At 37.5% G+C, this 18353-nt stretch overlaps 1 protein-coding gene across 1 annotated transcript in view; it reads left to right on the top strand.

Moving 5' to 3' along the window:
• DCAF1 (DDB1 and CUL4 associated factor 1) overlaps nt 1-18353 on the top strand; it is an 82545-nt gene that overhangs the window by 38825 nt on the left and 25367 nt on the right. The window contains exons 6-13 of the mRNA XM_007451885.1: nt 4918-5055; nt 6044-6556; nt 6868-6969; nt 10566-10724; nt 12090-12269; nt 12755-12964; nt 14144-14313; nt 17658-17782. Of these exons, the coding sequence (XP_007451947.1) occupies nt 4918-5055; nt 6044-6556; nt 6868-6969; nt 10566-10724; nt 12090-12269; nt 12755-12964; nt 14144-14313; nt 17658-17782 (1597 nt within the window). The remainder of the gene's footprint in view (nt 1-4917; nt 5056-6043; nt 6557-6867; nt 6970-10565; nt 10725-12089; nt 12270-12754; nt 12965-14143; nt 14314-17657; nt 17783-18353) is intronic.

Genomic DNA, 18353 nt, shown 5'->3' with positions numbered 1-18353 from the left:
CTGCTGAATTGAGTTTGCAAGTATTTTTTTAGAATTTTTGCATCAGTATTCATAAGGAATATCTGTAGCTTTCTTTACTATCTTTGTGTCTTGCTTTGGTATCAGGGTAATGCTGGATTCATAGAATGAGTTAGGAAGTGTTCCTTCTCATTAATTTTTTGGAAGAGTTTGAGAAGGCTTGGTATTAATTCCTTAAATGGTAGAATTTACCAGTTAAGCGATCTGGTCCTAGGTTTTTCTGTTTTGGGAGGGTTTTGACAACTGATTCAGTCTCCTTACTGGTTATAAGTCTGTTCAGTTATTCTGTTTCTTCATTAGTCCATTTTGGTAGATTGTGTTTCTAGGAATTTGTCCGTTTAATCTAAGTTACTCAATTTGTTGGTGTACAGTTGTTTATAGTGTCCTCCTATAATCCACCCCGCACTTTTATTTTGGTCATGCCACATGTGGCTTGTGGGATCTTAGTTCCCCGACCAGGGATTGAACCTAGGCCCTCGGCCATGAAAGTGGAGTCCTACTCACTGGACCACTGGGGAATTCCCTTATAATCCTTTTTATTCGTGTGAAATTGGTAGTAATGTTCCCCCTTTCTGTTTTAAAAATAAATTTAAATTTTATTTATTTTTTTGGCTGCATTGGGTCTTTGTTGTGGTGTGTGGGCTTCTCATTGTGGTGGCTTTTCTTGTTGCAGAGCATGGACTATAGGCAGTGGGCTTCAGTAGTTGCAGCACGTGGGCTCTGTAGTTGTGGTGGGCGGGCTCTAGGGCGCGTGGGCACAGTAGTTGTGGCTCACGGGCTCAGTAGTCGTGGCTCGCAGGCTCTAGAGCACAGGCTCAGTAGTTGTGGTGCATGGGCTTAGTTGCTTTGCGGCATGTGGGATCTTCCTGGACCAGGGCTTGAACCTGTGTCCCCTGCATTGGCAGGTGGATTCTTAACCACTGCACCACTGGGGAAGTCCTCCCTTTTCATTTTTGATTCTAGTAATTTGTTTTCTCTCCTTTTTTTTTTTTCTTGATCAGTTTAGCTAAAGGTTTGTCAATTTTGTTGATCTTTTCAAAGCAACAACTTTTGGTTTCATTAATTTTCTGTATTTTTCTATTTGCTATTTTGTTTATCTCCATTCTAATCTTTATTATTATTGTGTTTTACTCCTGCTATCTTTGGGTTTTATTTGCTCTTTCTTATTCCTTAAAGTGTACACTTAGGTTATTAATTTGACCTTTTTTTCTTTTTAATTTTATGTGCTTGCAGCTGTAAATTTCCCTCTTTGCATTGCTTTTGCAGTATCCCATAAATTTTGGTATGTTGTGTTTTTGTTTTCATTCATCTCAAGGTATTTTCTAATTTCCCTGTGATTTCTTCTTTGACACTTTTGTTGGTTAAGGCTGTTGATTTCCACATATGGATTTTCCAGTTTTCTCTTGGGATGTTGATTTCTCATTTCATTCCATTGTGATTGGAAAAAATTATTTGTAAGAGGTCAGTTCTTTTTAAATTATTAAGACTTGTTTTGTGGTCTTACATATAGTCTCTTCTTGCGAAATGTTCCATGTATACTTGAAAAGAATGTATATTCTGCTCTTGTTGGATGGAGTGTTCTCTGTGTGTCTTTTAGATCTAATTGGTTTGTAGTGTTGTTCAACTCCTCTGTTTCCTTATTGATTTTCTTTTCAGTTGTTCTATCCATTATTGAAAGTTGGGGTAAAGAGTTTCTGTTTAGGATAATGAAATTCTGGAAATAGATAGTGTTGATGGTTACACAACATTGTGAATGTACTGAATCCCACCGAATTTCACACTGAAAAATGGTTAAAATAGTTAAAAGTTATGAATGTAAAAGAAAGAATCAGAACTCCAAGAAAAGTCTAAGACTGTGAAAAAAAAATGGCCATTTGGAAAATGAACAAAGGAACTACTGGAAATAAAAATTACAGTTATTGAATTTTAAAACTTAGTAGATGAGGTAGAGTGAAATTTAGACACAGCTAAAGATAGAATTAATAAACTGGAATATCTGACAGGATAATCAATAATGAAGCTCTTAGAAATAAGACTAGAATTAGAAAATTTTACATGTATGTAAAAGGAGTTTCAATAAAAGAGAATAGAAGGGACTTCCCTGGTGGTCCAGTGGTTAACATTCTGCACTTCCACTGCAAGGGGTGCGGGTTCAACCCCTGGTCAGGGAACTAGGATCCTGCATGGCATGCGGTGCAGCCAAAAAAGAAAAAAAAAAAAATGTGTATGTGTGTACATATACACACACACATATATATAAAAGAAAAAGAAAATACAAAGGTAATATTCAGAGGGATGAGGCTAGGATCTTACAAATAAATGAAAGACATGACCACTCAGATTCAGAAAGCCCAATGAAGAATACCAAAGACCAAAAGATTTTAAAGCAACTAGAGTGGGACTTCCCTGGTGGCGCGGTGGTCGAGAATCTGCCTGCCAATGCAGGGGACATGGGTTTAAGCCCTGGTCCGAGAAGATCCCACATGCCACGGAGCAACTGAGCCTGTGCGCCACAACTGCTGAGCCTGCGCTCTAGAGCCTGTGAGCCACAACTACTGTGCCCGTGTGCCACAACTACTGAAGCCCCTGTGCCTAGAGCCCATGCTCCGCAACAAGAGAAGCCACCACAGTGAGAAGCCTATGCACCACAAAATGAAGAGTGGCCCCGGCTTGCTGCAACTAGAGAAAGCCCGCGTGCAGCAACGAAGACCCAACGCAACCTAAATAAGTAAATAAATAAATAAACAAAACCACTCAAAAAATAGTAATAAAAGGCAACTAGAGTAAAAAAGATTCCTTCAAATTAACATAGCATGCTTTGCCACAGCATCAGTAGAGGCCAGATAATAGTAGAAAATGTCTTCAGAGAACTTCTGTAAACCTAGAAATATTGACCAAAATAAACAATTTTGGAGGGCAAAAGGGCAAACAGAAATTCTGGGTAACATGTAGATGGAAGGCAATAATTGAAGTTAGTATTTTAAGTTTCTTATACTGTTTGGAAATAGGGAAGGATGATAGACTTAAAATTGATGGTGCATATATTTTCATATCAATAAGTATTTTATTTTATTATTATTATTTTAAATTAATTAATTTTTTTGGGTTGTGCTGGGTGTTCGTTGCTGTGTGCAGGCTTTCTCTAGTTGCTGCGAGCAGGGGCTACTCTTCGTTGCTGTGCGTGGGCTTCTCATTGTCATGGCTTCTCTTGTTGCAGAGCATGGGCTCTAGGTGCATGGGCTTCAGTAGTTGTGGCACATGGGCTCTAGAGCACAGGCTTAGTAGTTGTGGTGCAAGGGGCTTAGTTGCTCCGCAGCATGTGGGATCTTCCTGGACCAGGGATTGAACCCGTGTCCCCTGCATTGGCAGGCAGATTCTTAACCACTGCACCACCAGGGAAGCCCCTCAATAAGTATTTTAAAACAAAATTTCTCAAAATGTGTTTTCAGAGTGTTAGTTTTTTAAAAAAAAACTTTAAAACTTGAAATATATAGGAGAATGACACCATGACCCTAGGGAAGAGTTTCTTAAGATAAAGTGCACAACGTTTAAAAGAAAATATTGCTAAGTATGATTATATAAAAATTAAGAACTTGTGCTTATCATGAAACACTGGTAAAAGACATGAGTATTTCACAGAAAGTGGAAGTATGAATGGTCAGAAGGCAAAAAAAATGCTGAACTTCATTAGTAAATGAGAAAATTCAAGTTAAATGAAATGTTAATTTTTTATACCCACCAGACTACAAAAAATTAAAAGTCTGATAGTGGCCAAGTGTTGGTAAAGATGTAGGAAAAAAGAACTATTTGCTGTAGGAAATGTGAATTGTCATTTTGGAAAATAGTTTGGCCTCCTCTAGTAAAGTTGAGCAAACACACCTGTGACTTAGTACTGTTCCTAGGTGTCTACTTTAGGGACATGCTTGCACAAAAATAAGTATAGTTAAGTCAACAGAATAGCAGCAGCAGAATATGGAGATGAAGAGCATTTGGAGGTGCACTGCCTAGGATAAGATACCAGCTTTGCCACTTACTGGTTTTGTGACTTTTGGTAAGTTACTTAACCTCATTTTGACAGTTTTCTCTTCTGTAAATATAGTACTTACCTAATCATATAGGGTTGATATGAGGATTAAATGTTATGTGTAAAGCCTGTCTTATATTGAGTGCTATTTGTGACAATTACATGTAACCATATAGATGAATGTAAAAAACATAATGTGTAAAAGAAACAAGTTGCAGAAAAATACATATGGCACCACACAATTTATACAGTTCAAAGCATATAACGTTTAACAAAAGCCTTATAAGAAAATTATTAAAATTTAATAGTGCAGGTACCCTTTGGGGAGGGAGGAGGTGGGTGGTATAGGGAGGGGGGACACATGGGAGGTTTCTGTTTCTTAAACTCAGTGGTAAATCACAGAGGTGATTTTCATTTTCTTTGGACTGTACATGTTTATGTATTTTATTTCATAATAAAAATTAAAAATAAGGGTGGGATATGTGGAGTTAAATACTTGTTCGATGGAGGACTTCTCAGAGCACTGATAATGTTAATTGTGCATTGTGAACTTCAAGGAGAGATATAGAATTTTTAGGGCTCCCCACTTGGTCATGGAACCTTTTGGGTCTTAACAGCTAAAGTAGGACTACATTATGTGATTGTTGATCTTTAGCTTGAGTTTTAGTGGAATAGGATTCTGTTTCACAGTGCACAGATATTTTAACTAAACCACCTACTATTGTACATTGAGTTCACTTGGATTTTTTAATCTTATGAGCAATATTGAAATGTTTTATTAAAAAATTTTTTTTACAAGACTGAAGTCTTTGCTTATATCTTTAATTATGAATTTTTTCCCCCTGAATTGTGCTATTTCATTTCCTTTACTATAGGAAGGAATTGTTGAGAATCTTTTCAAATGGGCCCGAGAGGCTGATCAGCCACTGAGGACATATTCCACTGGTCTATTAGGAGGTGCTATGGAAAATCAAGACATTGCTGCCAACTACAGGGATGAAAATTCACAGCTGGTAAGGACCATGTTAGAATGATTTTTTTTTGCATAAGTTGGGAGTGTATTCACTCGTTCTTTCTTGCTACTGAACTTGAATAGGTAGATCTTATTTGTTACCTTGTACTAGAGTATAGCTATAATTTCAGTATTTCAAGACTACTTTTCATAAGAGTTTTGATTGGACCTTTTTTTTTTTTTACTAGAAAATAGCTGTTTTTCATCTTGTCAAGGATCAGGATATTTTGTACCAGATAAATAGTACCATTCCCTTTCCCTTCCCAACATCTGGATTATGAAAAATTTCAAACGTTTAGCAAAGTATCATTTTACAGTGAAAACCTGTATACACACCACTTACATTGATTGTGAATATTTTACTAAACTTATATTCATGAATACCCATCCATCCATTCACCCCTCGTTATATCCATCCACCATTCTTTTTTTTTTTTTTAATGCAGATTGAAATAAATTGCAGACCTAATCACTCTCTTTTTTTAAAACTAAGCATAACACTACAGTTTAGGCTTGGCCCAAAAAATGAGTACTTAAAGGAAAAGGTAAAACAGAAGTGGTGAACTTGAAAATTAAATTATGTAATTATGTATAATGTGGATGACAGTATTTAACAGAATGCAACTTATGGCAGATAAAAGTTTCAGAAACATTCATGTTTGATTTTCAGACACTTTTTAAAAATTGTGAATATATCTAGTGTCTGCCTCTTCAGGTGTGATGGTCCACCCCAGCTTGATCCAGCCAGATATGTTGTGAATTAGGTGTTTTATGTGCAAATCTTCTGGTTTGGGTTCTCTGGGAAATTTTATGGGGAATGAGACTTTTAGCCATTATTTATTTCATCAAGCTGTAGGAATCAAATCTTTACTATTACCAGGCATTGAAATAATTGCATGAGTGTCCTTAAGTGGAAGTAAGAATTATTTGAATCATTTAAATTAAGATGCAGAAGAGACAACCCCTTTTATTCCAATATCTGTTGATAGGTGGCAATAGTACTTCGAAGACTGAGGGAGCTACAGCTTCAGGAAGTAGCTTTGAGGCAAGAAAGCAAGCGTCCTAGCCCACGAAAGCTCTCCTCTGAACCCCTTTTGCCTCTGGATGAAGAAGCTGTGGATATGGACTATGGCGACATGGCTGTAGATGTAGTGGATGGCGAACAAGAGGAAGCTTCTGGAGACATGGAGATCTCCTTTCATCTTGATTCAGCCCACAAGACCAGTAGCAGAGTGAACTCAGCAACTAAACCTGAGGAAGGAGGATTGAGGAAAAACAAGTCAGCAAAACAGGGTGACAGAGAGAGCTTTAGGAAAGCCAAGCAAAAGTTGGGTTTCTCATCATCTGATCCAGATCGCATGTTTGTTGAGCTGTCTAACAGCAGCTGGTCAGAAATGTCCCCCTGGGTGATTGGCACCAATTATACCCTTTATCCTATGACTCCTGCTATCGAGCAGCGACTTATTCTCCAGTATCTGACCCCTTTAGGAGAATATCAGGAGGTAAGCTTATTGGGAAGAGTAGTGTTCACATTTTGGGACCACTGTGTTTATTTCTGGGATATTTTGTGGTGTCATTTTATACATTGATGTGTTTTTACACTAATATAGAAAAGTCTTTGCCTCAAACTGGTAAAGTCTTATGGAGGTCACTCCTGATGAGGCCTTTTCGATCAAAGTGTGTTTGTATGTTTATCTTCATAAAGCGGGGGGAAGAGGCACCTCATTTCTTTAATCTTCTATCCTCATAAAGAAATAGGAAATATGTGAAAATAAATACAAATGTTAAGACTTGTTTTTGGTGTTGATTTCAGTTACTTCCCATATTCATGCAACTTGGATCACGGGATTTGATGATGTTCTATATTGACTTGAAACAGACTAACGATGTCCTACTTACATTTGAGGCACTCAAGGTAAAGTTCTTAAAAATGTTAGATCACTGAGCATTTTTTTGACATGGATGTGCCTATATGTTTTGTTGTGTAGCATCTCTGGATTTTATTGTTCAGGGTGGTGCTTTTTTAAAAAATAAATTTATTTTATTTATTTATTTATTTATTTGGCTGCATTCGGTCTTTGTTGCTGCATGCGGGTTTTCTCTAGTTGCAGCGAGTGGGGGCTACTCTCTGTTGCGGTGCGCGGGCTTCTCCTTGCGGTGGCTTCTCTTGTTGCGGAGCACAGGCTCTAGGCGCGCAGGCTTCAGAAGTTGTGGCTCGCAGGCTCTAGAGTGTGTGCTCAGTAGTTGTGATGCATGGGCTTAGTTGCTCCGTGGCATGTAGGATCTTCCCGGACCAGGAATAGAATCCGTGTCCCCTGCATTGGCAGGTGTATTCTTTTTTGTTGTTGTTGTTTTTTACATTAATTAATTATTTTTTGGCTGTGTTGGGTCTTCGTTGCTGCATGCAGGCTTTCTCTAGTTGCGGTGAGTGGGGACTACTCTTCTTTGCAGCACATGGGCTTCTTGTGGTGGCTTCTCTTGTTGTGGAGCATGGGCTCTAGGCGCTTGGGCTTCAGTAGTTGTGGCACGTGGGCTCAGTAGTTGTGGCGCACGAGCTTAGTTGCTCCGTGGCATGTGGGATCTTGCTGGAATAGGGATCGAACCTGTGTCTTCTGCATTGGCAGGCGGATTCTAAACCACTGTGCCACCAGGGAAGTCCCAGCAGGCAGATTCTTAACCACTGTGCCACCAGGGAAGTCCCCAGGGTGTTTCTATTGCCAGATGTGTCAGTCATGACAAATGAAAATTTCTTTTTTAGATAGAAAAAATGAGGCTTACCAAGTGCCTCCACAGAAATTCAGGGGTCAGTCCTAGAGGATTGAATGTTAAGGGAGAAAGTGGATCTAGACCTGAGAGTGGCCTCAGTTATTGTTACTGGATAGGAAGAGAAACTAAGTGTATAGTACCTTAGGTCATACTACCTTTTAAGTATTCTGTCAGCCAACAACACTTCTTTTCAGTTATTAACTATATACATGTTGTATGATGTTAGATTATTTAGAGTGAACAAAATATAAATCAGAAAATGAGTAAAGAAATAGAGGCATACTCAAATTCAGTAAAGGTAAATGATTTTCTAGGTTGCAAAGGGGCTAAATGTAGGAGGGCAGGTATGTCTAGCCCACCGAATCCATACCTTTTCATGATAATTAAGGTAATCTGAAGGGAGAGAGGTTAAGTGGAATGAATAATTTTGTGGCTATTATAGTTCTACCCAACGGGTAACTAAATGAACACAGTACTATTCTGTGATGTTTACAATATTAGACAAATAAATTAAGTCTCTGCTGTTTATTGTTTGGTTAAGAGAGACAGGCATGTAAGCCTATGATTTCTTTTAGATATTATAGATGTTGTAAAAAAAGTATGGGGCACAAAGGAAGAAATGGTCTGTTCTCCTTGAGAAATAGTAGCTTCTAGACAAGACCTCTGAAAAAGAGGTAATATTCTCACTGGCTGTTCAAAGTTACAATTTCATTCCTGATATTCCAGAGCCATGCCAATAGAACTTTCTGTGACGATGGAAATGTTCTTTGTGCTGTACAAAACAGTGGCTACTAGCCATATGTGAGCACTTAAAATGTAGCTAGTGCCTCTGAGGCATTGAATTTTTAACTAAGTTTTAATTAAATTAGCCACATGTGGCCAGTGACTAGTGCCTTGGACAGCACAGTTCCAGAGTATATTGAAATTAAATAGAAATAAGGAAATTTGCCTTTCAAACCCCAGAAATTTTAAGTTTGGAGGAGGTCAGACATAAATTGGAGTAACATGTATTCTTATGTATGGGATGCAGTGTGTGTGTGTGTGTGTGTGTGTATAAAGTGTGTAAACTCATGATTATACTTTGAACAGTGAGATGAAGCTGGAGGTCAGAGTTGTCTCCAGTGACCCAAAGGTATTGCTTTCAGATGCAGCATCCTGTCCTGAAAAGGAAATAGTGAAGAAGGGATTTGGGCAGTTGCTATTTCTGTAGGTCTTTGTATGAGGAACTGTAATGGGTGTCATTATTCAGCTGTTTTCTGTGCAGACTCATAAGGGATTAAAGAAAATGAAATAAGGATGAACAGGGAAAAATCAGACGAGATCCTTCTTATAGGGAAATAAAAAGTATAGAAAGTTATGTGTACTGTTTTGTTCTAAAGGAAGTCTCAGTTGTGTAGGAGAAGGAACAGGTGTTGAAGTTAGTATTTGGTTGGCCAAAATGTTCTGGTTTTTCTGTAAGATCTTATAGATCAATAGAAACAAAATGGGATAAAATAGTAAATTAAGAACTAGAACCTTATATGGAGGTACAATACAAGGAGAGAAAATAGAATCTTTGCCCATATGAGTGAGGTGAGCCAGGTTATGGGCTGTGTTGAGCCAAGTAGAATTAAGGTTCTTGGTAAAGATTGAGCCTGTTTGTTCTCCATTTCCCTACCTACTGATCTGGCAGTGGAACTGCCACTTTATGGTAGTAACATTATTGGATAAAGCACGTGCAGTGGCCTAAGTATTGGGGAGGAAACCATACATAGTTTAGTTGTTTCTTGGGGAAAGACTTGGGAATGTGGTAGAGGTTTGTGTATCAGCCAAGTAAAGAGTGAAGGGATTTGAATTATATATAAGGGTTAGTCTGAGTCTCTGTGTTAAGAGAACTTCTGAAGAGGGTACATACATGTTGTTTTTGCCATTGACCTTGGTGAAATTTATACAGGTATCAAATCATGTAATTACAAATCTGTGTTGTCTGTACCTGCTGCCTGTATCACCACCCAGAAGACACCTTGACATGAGAAACAGGAGGCCAACAGAAACAGGAGGCTCCAGTTCTCCTGAGGCCTCATCCATGTTGGCCTGGGTTCAAAGTCATTGAGTAGCCTGCTGCTTGCATTGCACTCCTTGCCCTTAAAATTGCCCAGAAGGTGAGGTCCACCCAGAGAGGCTAGTAAGAATTGAACAGCAAGTTAACAAAACTTGATAACAAAGGCCTAATAGAGACTTAATAAAATAGTTCATTAATAAAGGTCTATTTAAAGTGCATTCTCATTAGTTCTAAAAATTTACAAAGTTTGATAATTTGCTGAAGACTTTTCTTTGGGGATATATTGAGGATCAATTTAAAAGAAAGCAGAGTTTTGGATTTTATTAGATGATGAGTCAGTGACTGAGCCAAAACTGAAACATAGAGCTGATGATGTTAAAAGGATTAAAATGGGAAGGGTAACAAAAATCCTTTAGGGAAGCTATGTAATAATAAAATGGTGTAGGATTATGTCATTATGTACAGCAATATTCTTCATTTCTTGTTTTTCACCCTCATGAAAACCTTTGGTATTAGGAGGGAATATTATGGAATCCTAGAGTTTGTTTGTTTTGTTTTTGTTTTTTGTTTCCCTTAAGCAGTATTGGTTTTACTTCTGTTTTGAGGGAGTGGTTGACTGCTTCAGAGGAGTCTTTGTGTTTAGCAACTGTGAAGAGATGTTTGTTCTAGATTTTTCCACGGTGATGTGTGTCCTCTTTGTTTAGCACCTAGCATCTCTCCTGCTCCATAACAAGTTTGCCACAGAATTTGTTGCACATGGTGGAGTACAGAAATTACTGGAAATTCCTCGTCCTTCTATGGCTGCAACTGGTGTATCCATGTGCTTGTATTACCTGTCCTACAACCAGGATGCCATGGAAAGAGTAAGTCCAGTCCATTCAGATGTATGGGAATGGGATAGGGTGGGGAATATTCTAGTACATTCACAGGAAAACTTTTGGATAAGAAAAAATGAATAGGTGGATTAGGTTTTAATGAAAGAAGCAAGGAGCATGAATCTTTACAGAGCATTCCAAAAATGTAAAATTCTTTAGAAAAGATCCAAAATGTAACATTTTGTAGTCCTTTTTTTCCTGACTCTCTGAAAGAAAAAAATCCAACAAAAAACCCAAGATGGATTGGGGTCACAGAGCTTTTTTTTAGTTTTTGCCATTTTTACTGCATTAGAATTATTTTCAGGCTCTTTTCAGATGTCCCTCAGTGGAGTTATATTTTGCATTTTTGAGTCAGTCTATTATAAAAACAACAGATTGTGTTTTGTGTATTTGTGTTAACAAATAGTTTGTGGTAGAGACAGTAAAATCATTCCAGTTGTTCTCAGGGCTCCAGAGAAAAACATGGTAGCGTGGCAGCTACCCTCTGGTAGCTGGTTTTCTGGGTTTTTCCAGCTAAGACTTTTTATTTAGTGATTTTTTAAAAAAGTGTAAGTGGGTTGTACATTCGAAAAGAAAAGGGTCCCTAGACACCACTAGGGAAGCTCTTGTCATTTCTATGCCTGGAATATTTTCTAATATTCTATGTGGTGTGGCTTTTCTGGTAGAGTGAAGTTGGTAAATTCTTCTTGGGTGGTGTCTTTATTCATCTTTGTATATTTACTAATAGGGTAATATTTTGATTTTAATTTTTTTAACTGCTTAAGATTCAGCATTATGCAAGGATATGTAATCTTTTGAGAGTAGTAACCTAATCTGTGTGTGTATGTACAAAATTAATTGTGGTTAAGATAAAAAAGTATCAAACAAACCTGGGTAATGCTTCAGAATTCATTGTCTGACTTACAGGAGACAACAAAACGTGTGTGAACGAATCAGTGAGTGAATGGATATTAAACTTGTAGCCTTTAGTATCAGAAGGCTCAGTCACTTTTATCAGCCTGGGGAAGTCCCTTATGTCTGTGAGCCACTTCTTTACCTGTTAGGTGGGAATACTAATATGTGTGTAACAGAGCGTTGTGAGCATTAAAGGATATAAATATTTGCAGAATTTAGCTCTCAGTATGTTTAGGTGGAATTTAAATATTTCTTTAAATTTAGGTTGTTTTCAGGCTTGGAATAGATTGTTTTAAAGTATCATTTGTAAATTAAGCTTTAAACTCAGAATGACTTGCCCAGGAGTGATTATTGTATTTTGCAAAGATATCTATCTACACTGTGAATTTTTCTTCCCTTTTGTGAAGGTTCCTTTCCCCCAGATTTTTAAAAATTACGTTTTATTTTTATTTTTTGCAGGTTTGCATGCATCCCCACAACGTTCTGTCTGATGTGGTGAACTACACACTGTGGTTAATGGAATGTTCTCATGCTTCAGGATGCTGCCATGCTACCATGTTTTTCTCAATCTGCTTCTCCTTCCGGGCTGTATTGGAACTCTTTGACCGCTATGATGGTCTTCGTCGTCTGGTGAACTTGGTGAGGTTCTTCAGTGGCTTCTCTTTGTGAAAAGCAGGGGTCCTGCTTGTCTGGGCTGCCCTTCAGTGGCATTGAAGAGAGGAAGCTTCTGACTGGAGGAATTTTGCTATCATTTTTATGGATGAAGTCTTTTTTCCTCCTTCATTTACAAGTTTCTTTTCCTCTTAAGAGGACTATACCATTGTAGACTTGCCTTGAATATAGTAATCTTACAGGAGGAATTGCTTGATCCTTCTAAAAAAAGCAAGTTTTGTGTCTCTGTGTCTTCCAGCATGATTGAAAACTATGTAATTTTTCAATATAGGTTTAATGTTTTGCTTTCATATGGCTACTCTTAGCATGTTGTATGGACAGATGTACTTTGATGTTTGTCAATCTTCATGAGCACAAAAGTTGATTGAAGTCTTTCTCCTCTCCTTTTACTTTTCCCTTCCTCTTTGTTCTTCCTCCTCTTTTGCCCCATTCTTTTGCCTCTTTCTTAATAGATCAGTACTTTGGAGATTCTAAATTTGGAAGATCAGGGTGCACTTCTGAGTGATGATGAAATATTTGCTAGCCGCCAAACTGGGAAACATACATGCATGGCCTTGCGCAAGTACTTTGAGGCTCACCTGGCCATTAAATTGGAACAAGTGAAGCAGTCACTTCAGAGGACTGAGGGTGGCATTCTTGTTCATCCTCAACCCCCTTACAAGGTGAGAGAACCTTGTCTAAAAAGGAAATGTTGTTAGCACTGTCTGTAGCATCTTGGGCCTGAAACGCACATTCATATCAGTGGAGTCCATGTGGGATGTACATTGTTGGATTATACTTGCACTGTGTGGAGGCAGAATACTTGAAAAGGGATGTAGGGAATTCCCTGGTGGTCCAGTGGTAGAACTTGACATTTACACTGCAGTGGCTTGGGTTTGATCCCTGGTTGGGGAACTAAGATCCTGCAAGTCACACGGTGTGGCCAAAAAAACAAAAAAACAAACAAACAAAAAATGGATATATTGAGGACTTATTTTGCTCCCAGTTGTAAGTTTCTATCTCTGGGATACTAGAACTAAAAGATGAACTGGGATGTCTGTAAAAGGGCTTTCTTTTATGGAAAGTACTAGATATTCTGCCTTCTTCTGTGTGGAATTTTTTTTCTGAAAGGGTGCATCTATAATTCCACTTCACTATCATTTTTGAACTTAGTATGTTTTGTAACAAAGATTAGTATCTGCGTGTTTTAAAAATCACAAATTGGAAAGAAACCAATTATTTTACGTGGTGCTTCTTTTTCTTTTTAAGCTGTGAAATATATGCACCAGTGATTTGAACATTTTGTTACCTTTTTGGGAAAAATGTATTATGAGTCTAGTTATAAATAAAATAAAAGATTAAACATCATTTATATATATTCATTGTTTCACATGTGGGCTGTGGACTCAAGAAGTGTGGGATTTGAAAGCTGTTATTACTTATCTTTATTATTAAAATCTGTTGACCACTGAGCTGTGCTAGAGAAGATAGCAGGCAGATTGAGTTCTTTAATAATATGTATCTTTGGGCTTCCCTGGTGGTGCAGTGGTTAAGAAGCTGCCTGCCAATGCAGGGGACACGGATTTGAGCCCTGGTCCGGGAAGATCCCACATGCTGCAGAGCAGCTAAGCCCGTGTGCCACAACTACTGAGGCTGCAAGTCACAACTACTGAGTGCACGAGCCTAGAGCCCATGCTCCGCAACAAGAGAAGCCACCGCAATGAGAAACCTGCGCACTGCAACGAAGAGTAGCCCCCACTCACCGCAACTAGAGAAAGCCCTCGCGCAGCAACAAAGACCCAATGCAGCCAAAAATAAATAAATTAAAAAAAAATAATAATAATATGTATCTCTCCTTTTAGGCATGTTCATATACTCATGAACAGATTGTGGAAATGATGGAGTTTTTGATAGAATATGGCCCAGCGCAGCTATATTGGGAGCCAGCTGAAGTCTTCCTCAAACTTTCTTGTGTCCAACTCTTGTTGCAGCTTATTTCTATTGCTTGTAATTGGAAGACCTATTATGCAAGGTGGGACCATGAAGTTAAGAGTCTGCTTTTTGCTAAAGTTTATGTTGGTTTTCACAGTAGTGTATGCTTAACAAACATTTGTTGAATTGAATTGACATTTTGGACTTGAATCTGAGAAACTAGATTAAGCATGATAATTAAGCATGATAATATCATTTTAAATTTATAGAGTGCATGGTCATGGTGATTATAAATACTGCAAAATAGGCAAGGATCATTATCTGTACTCTTAGAGAAGTTAAATAATCTACATGGCTACAGCTGCAGAGGTGGGGTTGAAATCCTGTCTGGACACTGGAGTCCAGTATTCTTTGGTACTTAGACTTCTGTTGCTTGACAACTATATATAATATTTATCTTACCTTCACATAAAACTGTATTTTTTGCTCTTGTTATGATTTTCACCATTCAGTTGAAAACAGCAAAGCGGGACAAGGCTCAGGGAAAAACAGGTAATGGAATCAGGAGGTTGGGTAGGTTCTATTTGAGGATGATGTAAAAAGAATTAAAACTATATTTTGGAAAAGATGGAGTCTGAAGGGAAGATAGTAACAAAATTTATGAACAGTGGTTCTTGACCTTTCCCTATCCACCCACTGCCATAAAGACAAGAGGTGCTTATTTAGGGTGCATATAGCTTGTTTGCTAAATCCCAGGATAATTAAATCTAGAGGAACACCTTTGGAGTGGCCATCTTCAAACTTTTTGGTCTCAAGATCCCTTTACTGTATTAAAAATTATTAGAACCCCAAAAAGCTTTTGTTTTTACATCTTGATATTTAACATTGGAAATTAAAACTGAGAAAATATAAAAATATTTATTTATTTTAAAATAATCTGAACCCATTACTTATTAGCATTTTTTATGAAAGGTTTCCAAAATAAAACTAGGTGATTTCAGCAAGTTTTTAAAATGTCTGGTTTAATATCTCATATCTGCTTCTATATTCAGTCTTTTGTGACATCACACATGACAAGCCTCTGGAAAGCTCTACTATACACTCTTGAGAGAATGAGAGTGAGGAAGGAAAATAACATCTTAGTGTTATTATAAAAATAGTTTTTATATCAGCACCTTTTGAAAGAGGCTCAGAGACTCCTAGGGACCCCTAACCACACTTCAAGAACCACTGTTTTAGAGTATTAAGGTAGGTTATATTTACTTGGAGAACATTGCTTTAAAGATGATGGAAACTCAGAAGATAATGAGGAAGGTTATAAATACATTTTTTGAGTGGTAAATTCATATTTGATTACATAAGAAAATATAAATATGTCCTTTAAAAGCTTAACTTTAAAAATACTTGTTTTTGCTTAGAATATATAAAACCTTAGAAATGAAAATTATTCTTAGCCACTGTTAATTTCTTTAGTCTTTTTTCCATAATGTATGTAAATATACATAATTGAGATTATAGTATTTAATCAAACTCATCTTTTAGATGAAATATCTCAAAATACATAAAGATCCAGAGAATAATATAACAACTACTCCATACCCAGGGTTGGCATGTTGCTGTATTTGCTTCTTTTTCAGTTCCTTTCCATTTTCTGCCTCCTGAGAGTGACCAGTCTTCTGAACTTGGTGTGCATTCTCTCCATTCATTTTTTTATGCTATACATATGTGTGGGTGTGTAAACAATAATATATTATTCTTTTGTATGTTTTAAAGTTATATAAAGTATTATCCTGTGTACGTCTTTTGCAGCTTGCTTTTTTCACCCTTATTTATTTACTCTTTTAATAAAAGTTTCAGGTATATAGCCACCCTTACGTGTTTTGAGATTTATGTGTTGATATTTATTTGAACTCTTGTATTTCTGTACTGTAGTTTATTCTCCTATTGATGAACATTTAGTGTCTTTTGTTTCTTTTTTTCCTGTTAAATGAATGGTACCACAAACCTCTTTTTGGAGTCTCTCTTGAGGATATGATGTGTATAACCTGGGTTGTAGTGTGTCTTCATTTCATCTATAGTGGATGTTGCCAAGTTGCTTGGAAAATGCTCATACTATTTTCTTCTCCCACTGCAGTCTATGGGAGTTTTCATTTTTATTCCTTCTTGCCAATACTTGGTATTGTCAGATTTAAAATTTTATATCTTAGTTTTCAATTTCATTAATGTTGTATTTGGAGCCTTTTCATTTGTCCTTTATTTATTTATTTAATTTTTACATCTTTATTGGAGTATAATTGCTTTACAATGGTGTGTTAGTTTCTGCTTTACAACAAAGTGAATCAGTCATACATATACATATGTTCCCATATCTCCTCCCTCCCCACCCTCCCTATCGCACCCCTCCAGGCCGTCACAAAGCACTGAGCTGATCTCCCTGTGCTATGCAGCTGCTTCCCACTAGCTATCTGCCTTACGTTTGGTAGTGTATATATGTCCATGCCTCTCTCTCGCTTTGTCACAGCTTACCCTTCCCCCTCCCCATATCCTCAAGTCCATTCTCTAGTAGGTCTGTGTCTTTATTCCTGTCTTACCCCTAGGTTCTTCATGACATTTTTTCCCCTTAAATTCCATATATATGTGTTAGCATACGGTATTTGTCTTTCTTTTTCTGACTTACTTCACTCTGTATGACAGACTCTTGGTCTATCCACCTCATTACAAATAGCTCAATTTCGTTTCTTTTTATGGCTGAGTAATATTCCATTGTATATATTTGCCACATCTTCTTTATCCATTCATCTAATGATGGACACTTAGGTTGTTTCCATCTCCGGGCTATTGTAAATAGAGCTGTCATTTGTCCTTTAGAGTTCTTTGAAAATAATTGTCAGTAGCTGCAAAGTAGTTCATCATATGCGTGTACCATAATTTGACACATATATTCCTTTTGTCTGTGTAAGTTTTCTTAATTCTTTTGCTGTCCATGATGTGTTAATGGACATCTTAATACATAAATACTTGTTTGTATTGAATACTTCTGATTATTTCCTTAGGACAGATTCCTAGAGGTGAAATTCCTGGGCCAAAGGTTATGAACGTTTTAAGAACTTTGTTTCATATTTCCAAATTATTTTCTGAAAAGAGTATCCTTATTTCTACTCCCACCAAAAGTTTGAGAGCATTTGTCTCTACATCTTCATCAGCATTGGGGATTATCCCTTGTTTTTAATCTTAGCAGTCTGAGGTGAAAATTCCATCCCAGTGTTTTTTGAAATTAAAGTTGTGATGACTTATAGGCCCTCTCCTGATGCCATGGCTAGGGACAGAGCCATAGTCCCTACTATATCAGTAGTAGTTCTGATCCATTGTCTCTCTCTTTTAGCTGTTGTTGTTTCTTGTGGCTGTATCCTAGTTTCCCTTTGACTAATTCTTCTTCCTGTCCAGGAATGACACTGTGCGCTTTGCTTTGGATGTCTTGGCTATTCTCACTGTTGTGCCAAAAATTCAGCTCCAGTTGGCAGAATCAGTGGATGTGCTGGATGAGGCTGGCTCCACCGTCTCCACTGTAGGTAGGTTGTACCTTGCCATTTTTGTTATTACGTGCTCTTTGTTTTCCTTTGCCATTCTGGTTGTTACTTACCTGACCTAATTTTACAGTATTAGAACAGAAGGTAGTAGAGGAGGGTACCTTGTAAGTCTTATAAGTCATGCCATCAGTTTCATATAAGGGAGTCATGGTAATGAATTCAGGTTTCTGGGTGGTATAGGCATTTCCGCTATAATTGTACATGTGCATTCCTGGAAACCTTGTCCTCTGCAGAGTGTTGTGCTAAAAATAGAATTTATGAGAAAAATAGATTGGGGCAGACAGTAAAAAACTTTAGCAACTTTGTAATCTGAGCCCTAACAAAATTAGTAATTGCCAAGCAGTGCAGAATGGATAGAAGCTATTATACACAAAAACAAAAGGAAAATACACTTTGTTTGAAAATACCCTTTATTAAGAGCAGGGCTGTTGAGGGCTACTGCTAAGGTGAACATGGCAAGTTGTGTGACTGGCTGTGGGCCCTAGGGTGTACCACTCTGGGGAGAAAGCCCAAGGCATAGCCACTTGTTTTTAACTTGCTGCCACTATAGCAG

This window comes from Lipotes vexillifer, unplaced genomic scaffold (genome assembly GCF_000442215.2).
Source record: "Lipotes vexillifer unplaced genomic scaffold, Lipotes_vexillifer_v1.1 scaffold500, whole genome shotgun sequence".
Taxonomy (NCBI): domain Eukaryota; kingdom Metazoa; phylum Chordata; class Mammalia; order Artiodactyla; family Lipotidae; genus Lipotes; species Lipotes vexillifer.
This window is presented reverse-complemented; position numbering and strand designations above follow the sequence as displayed.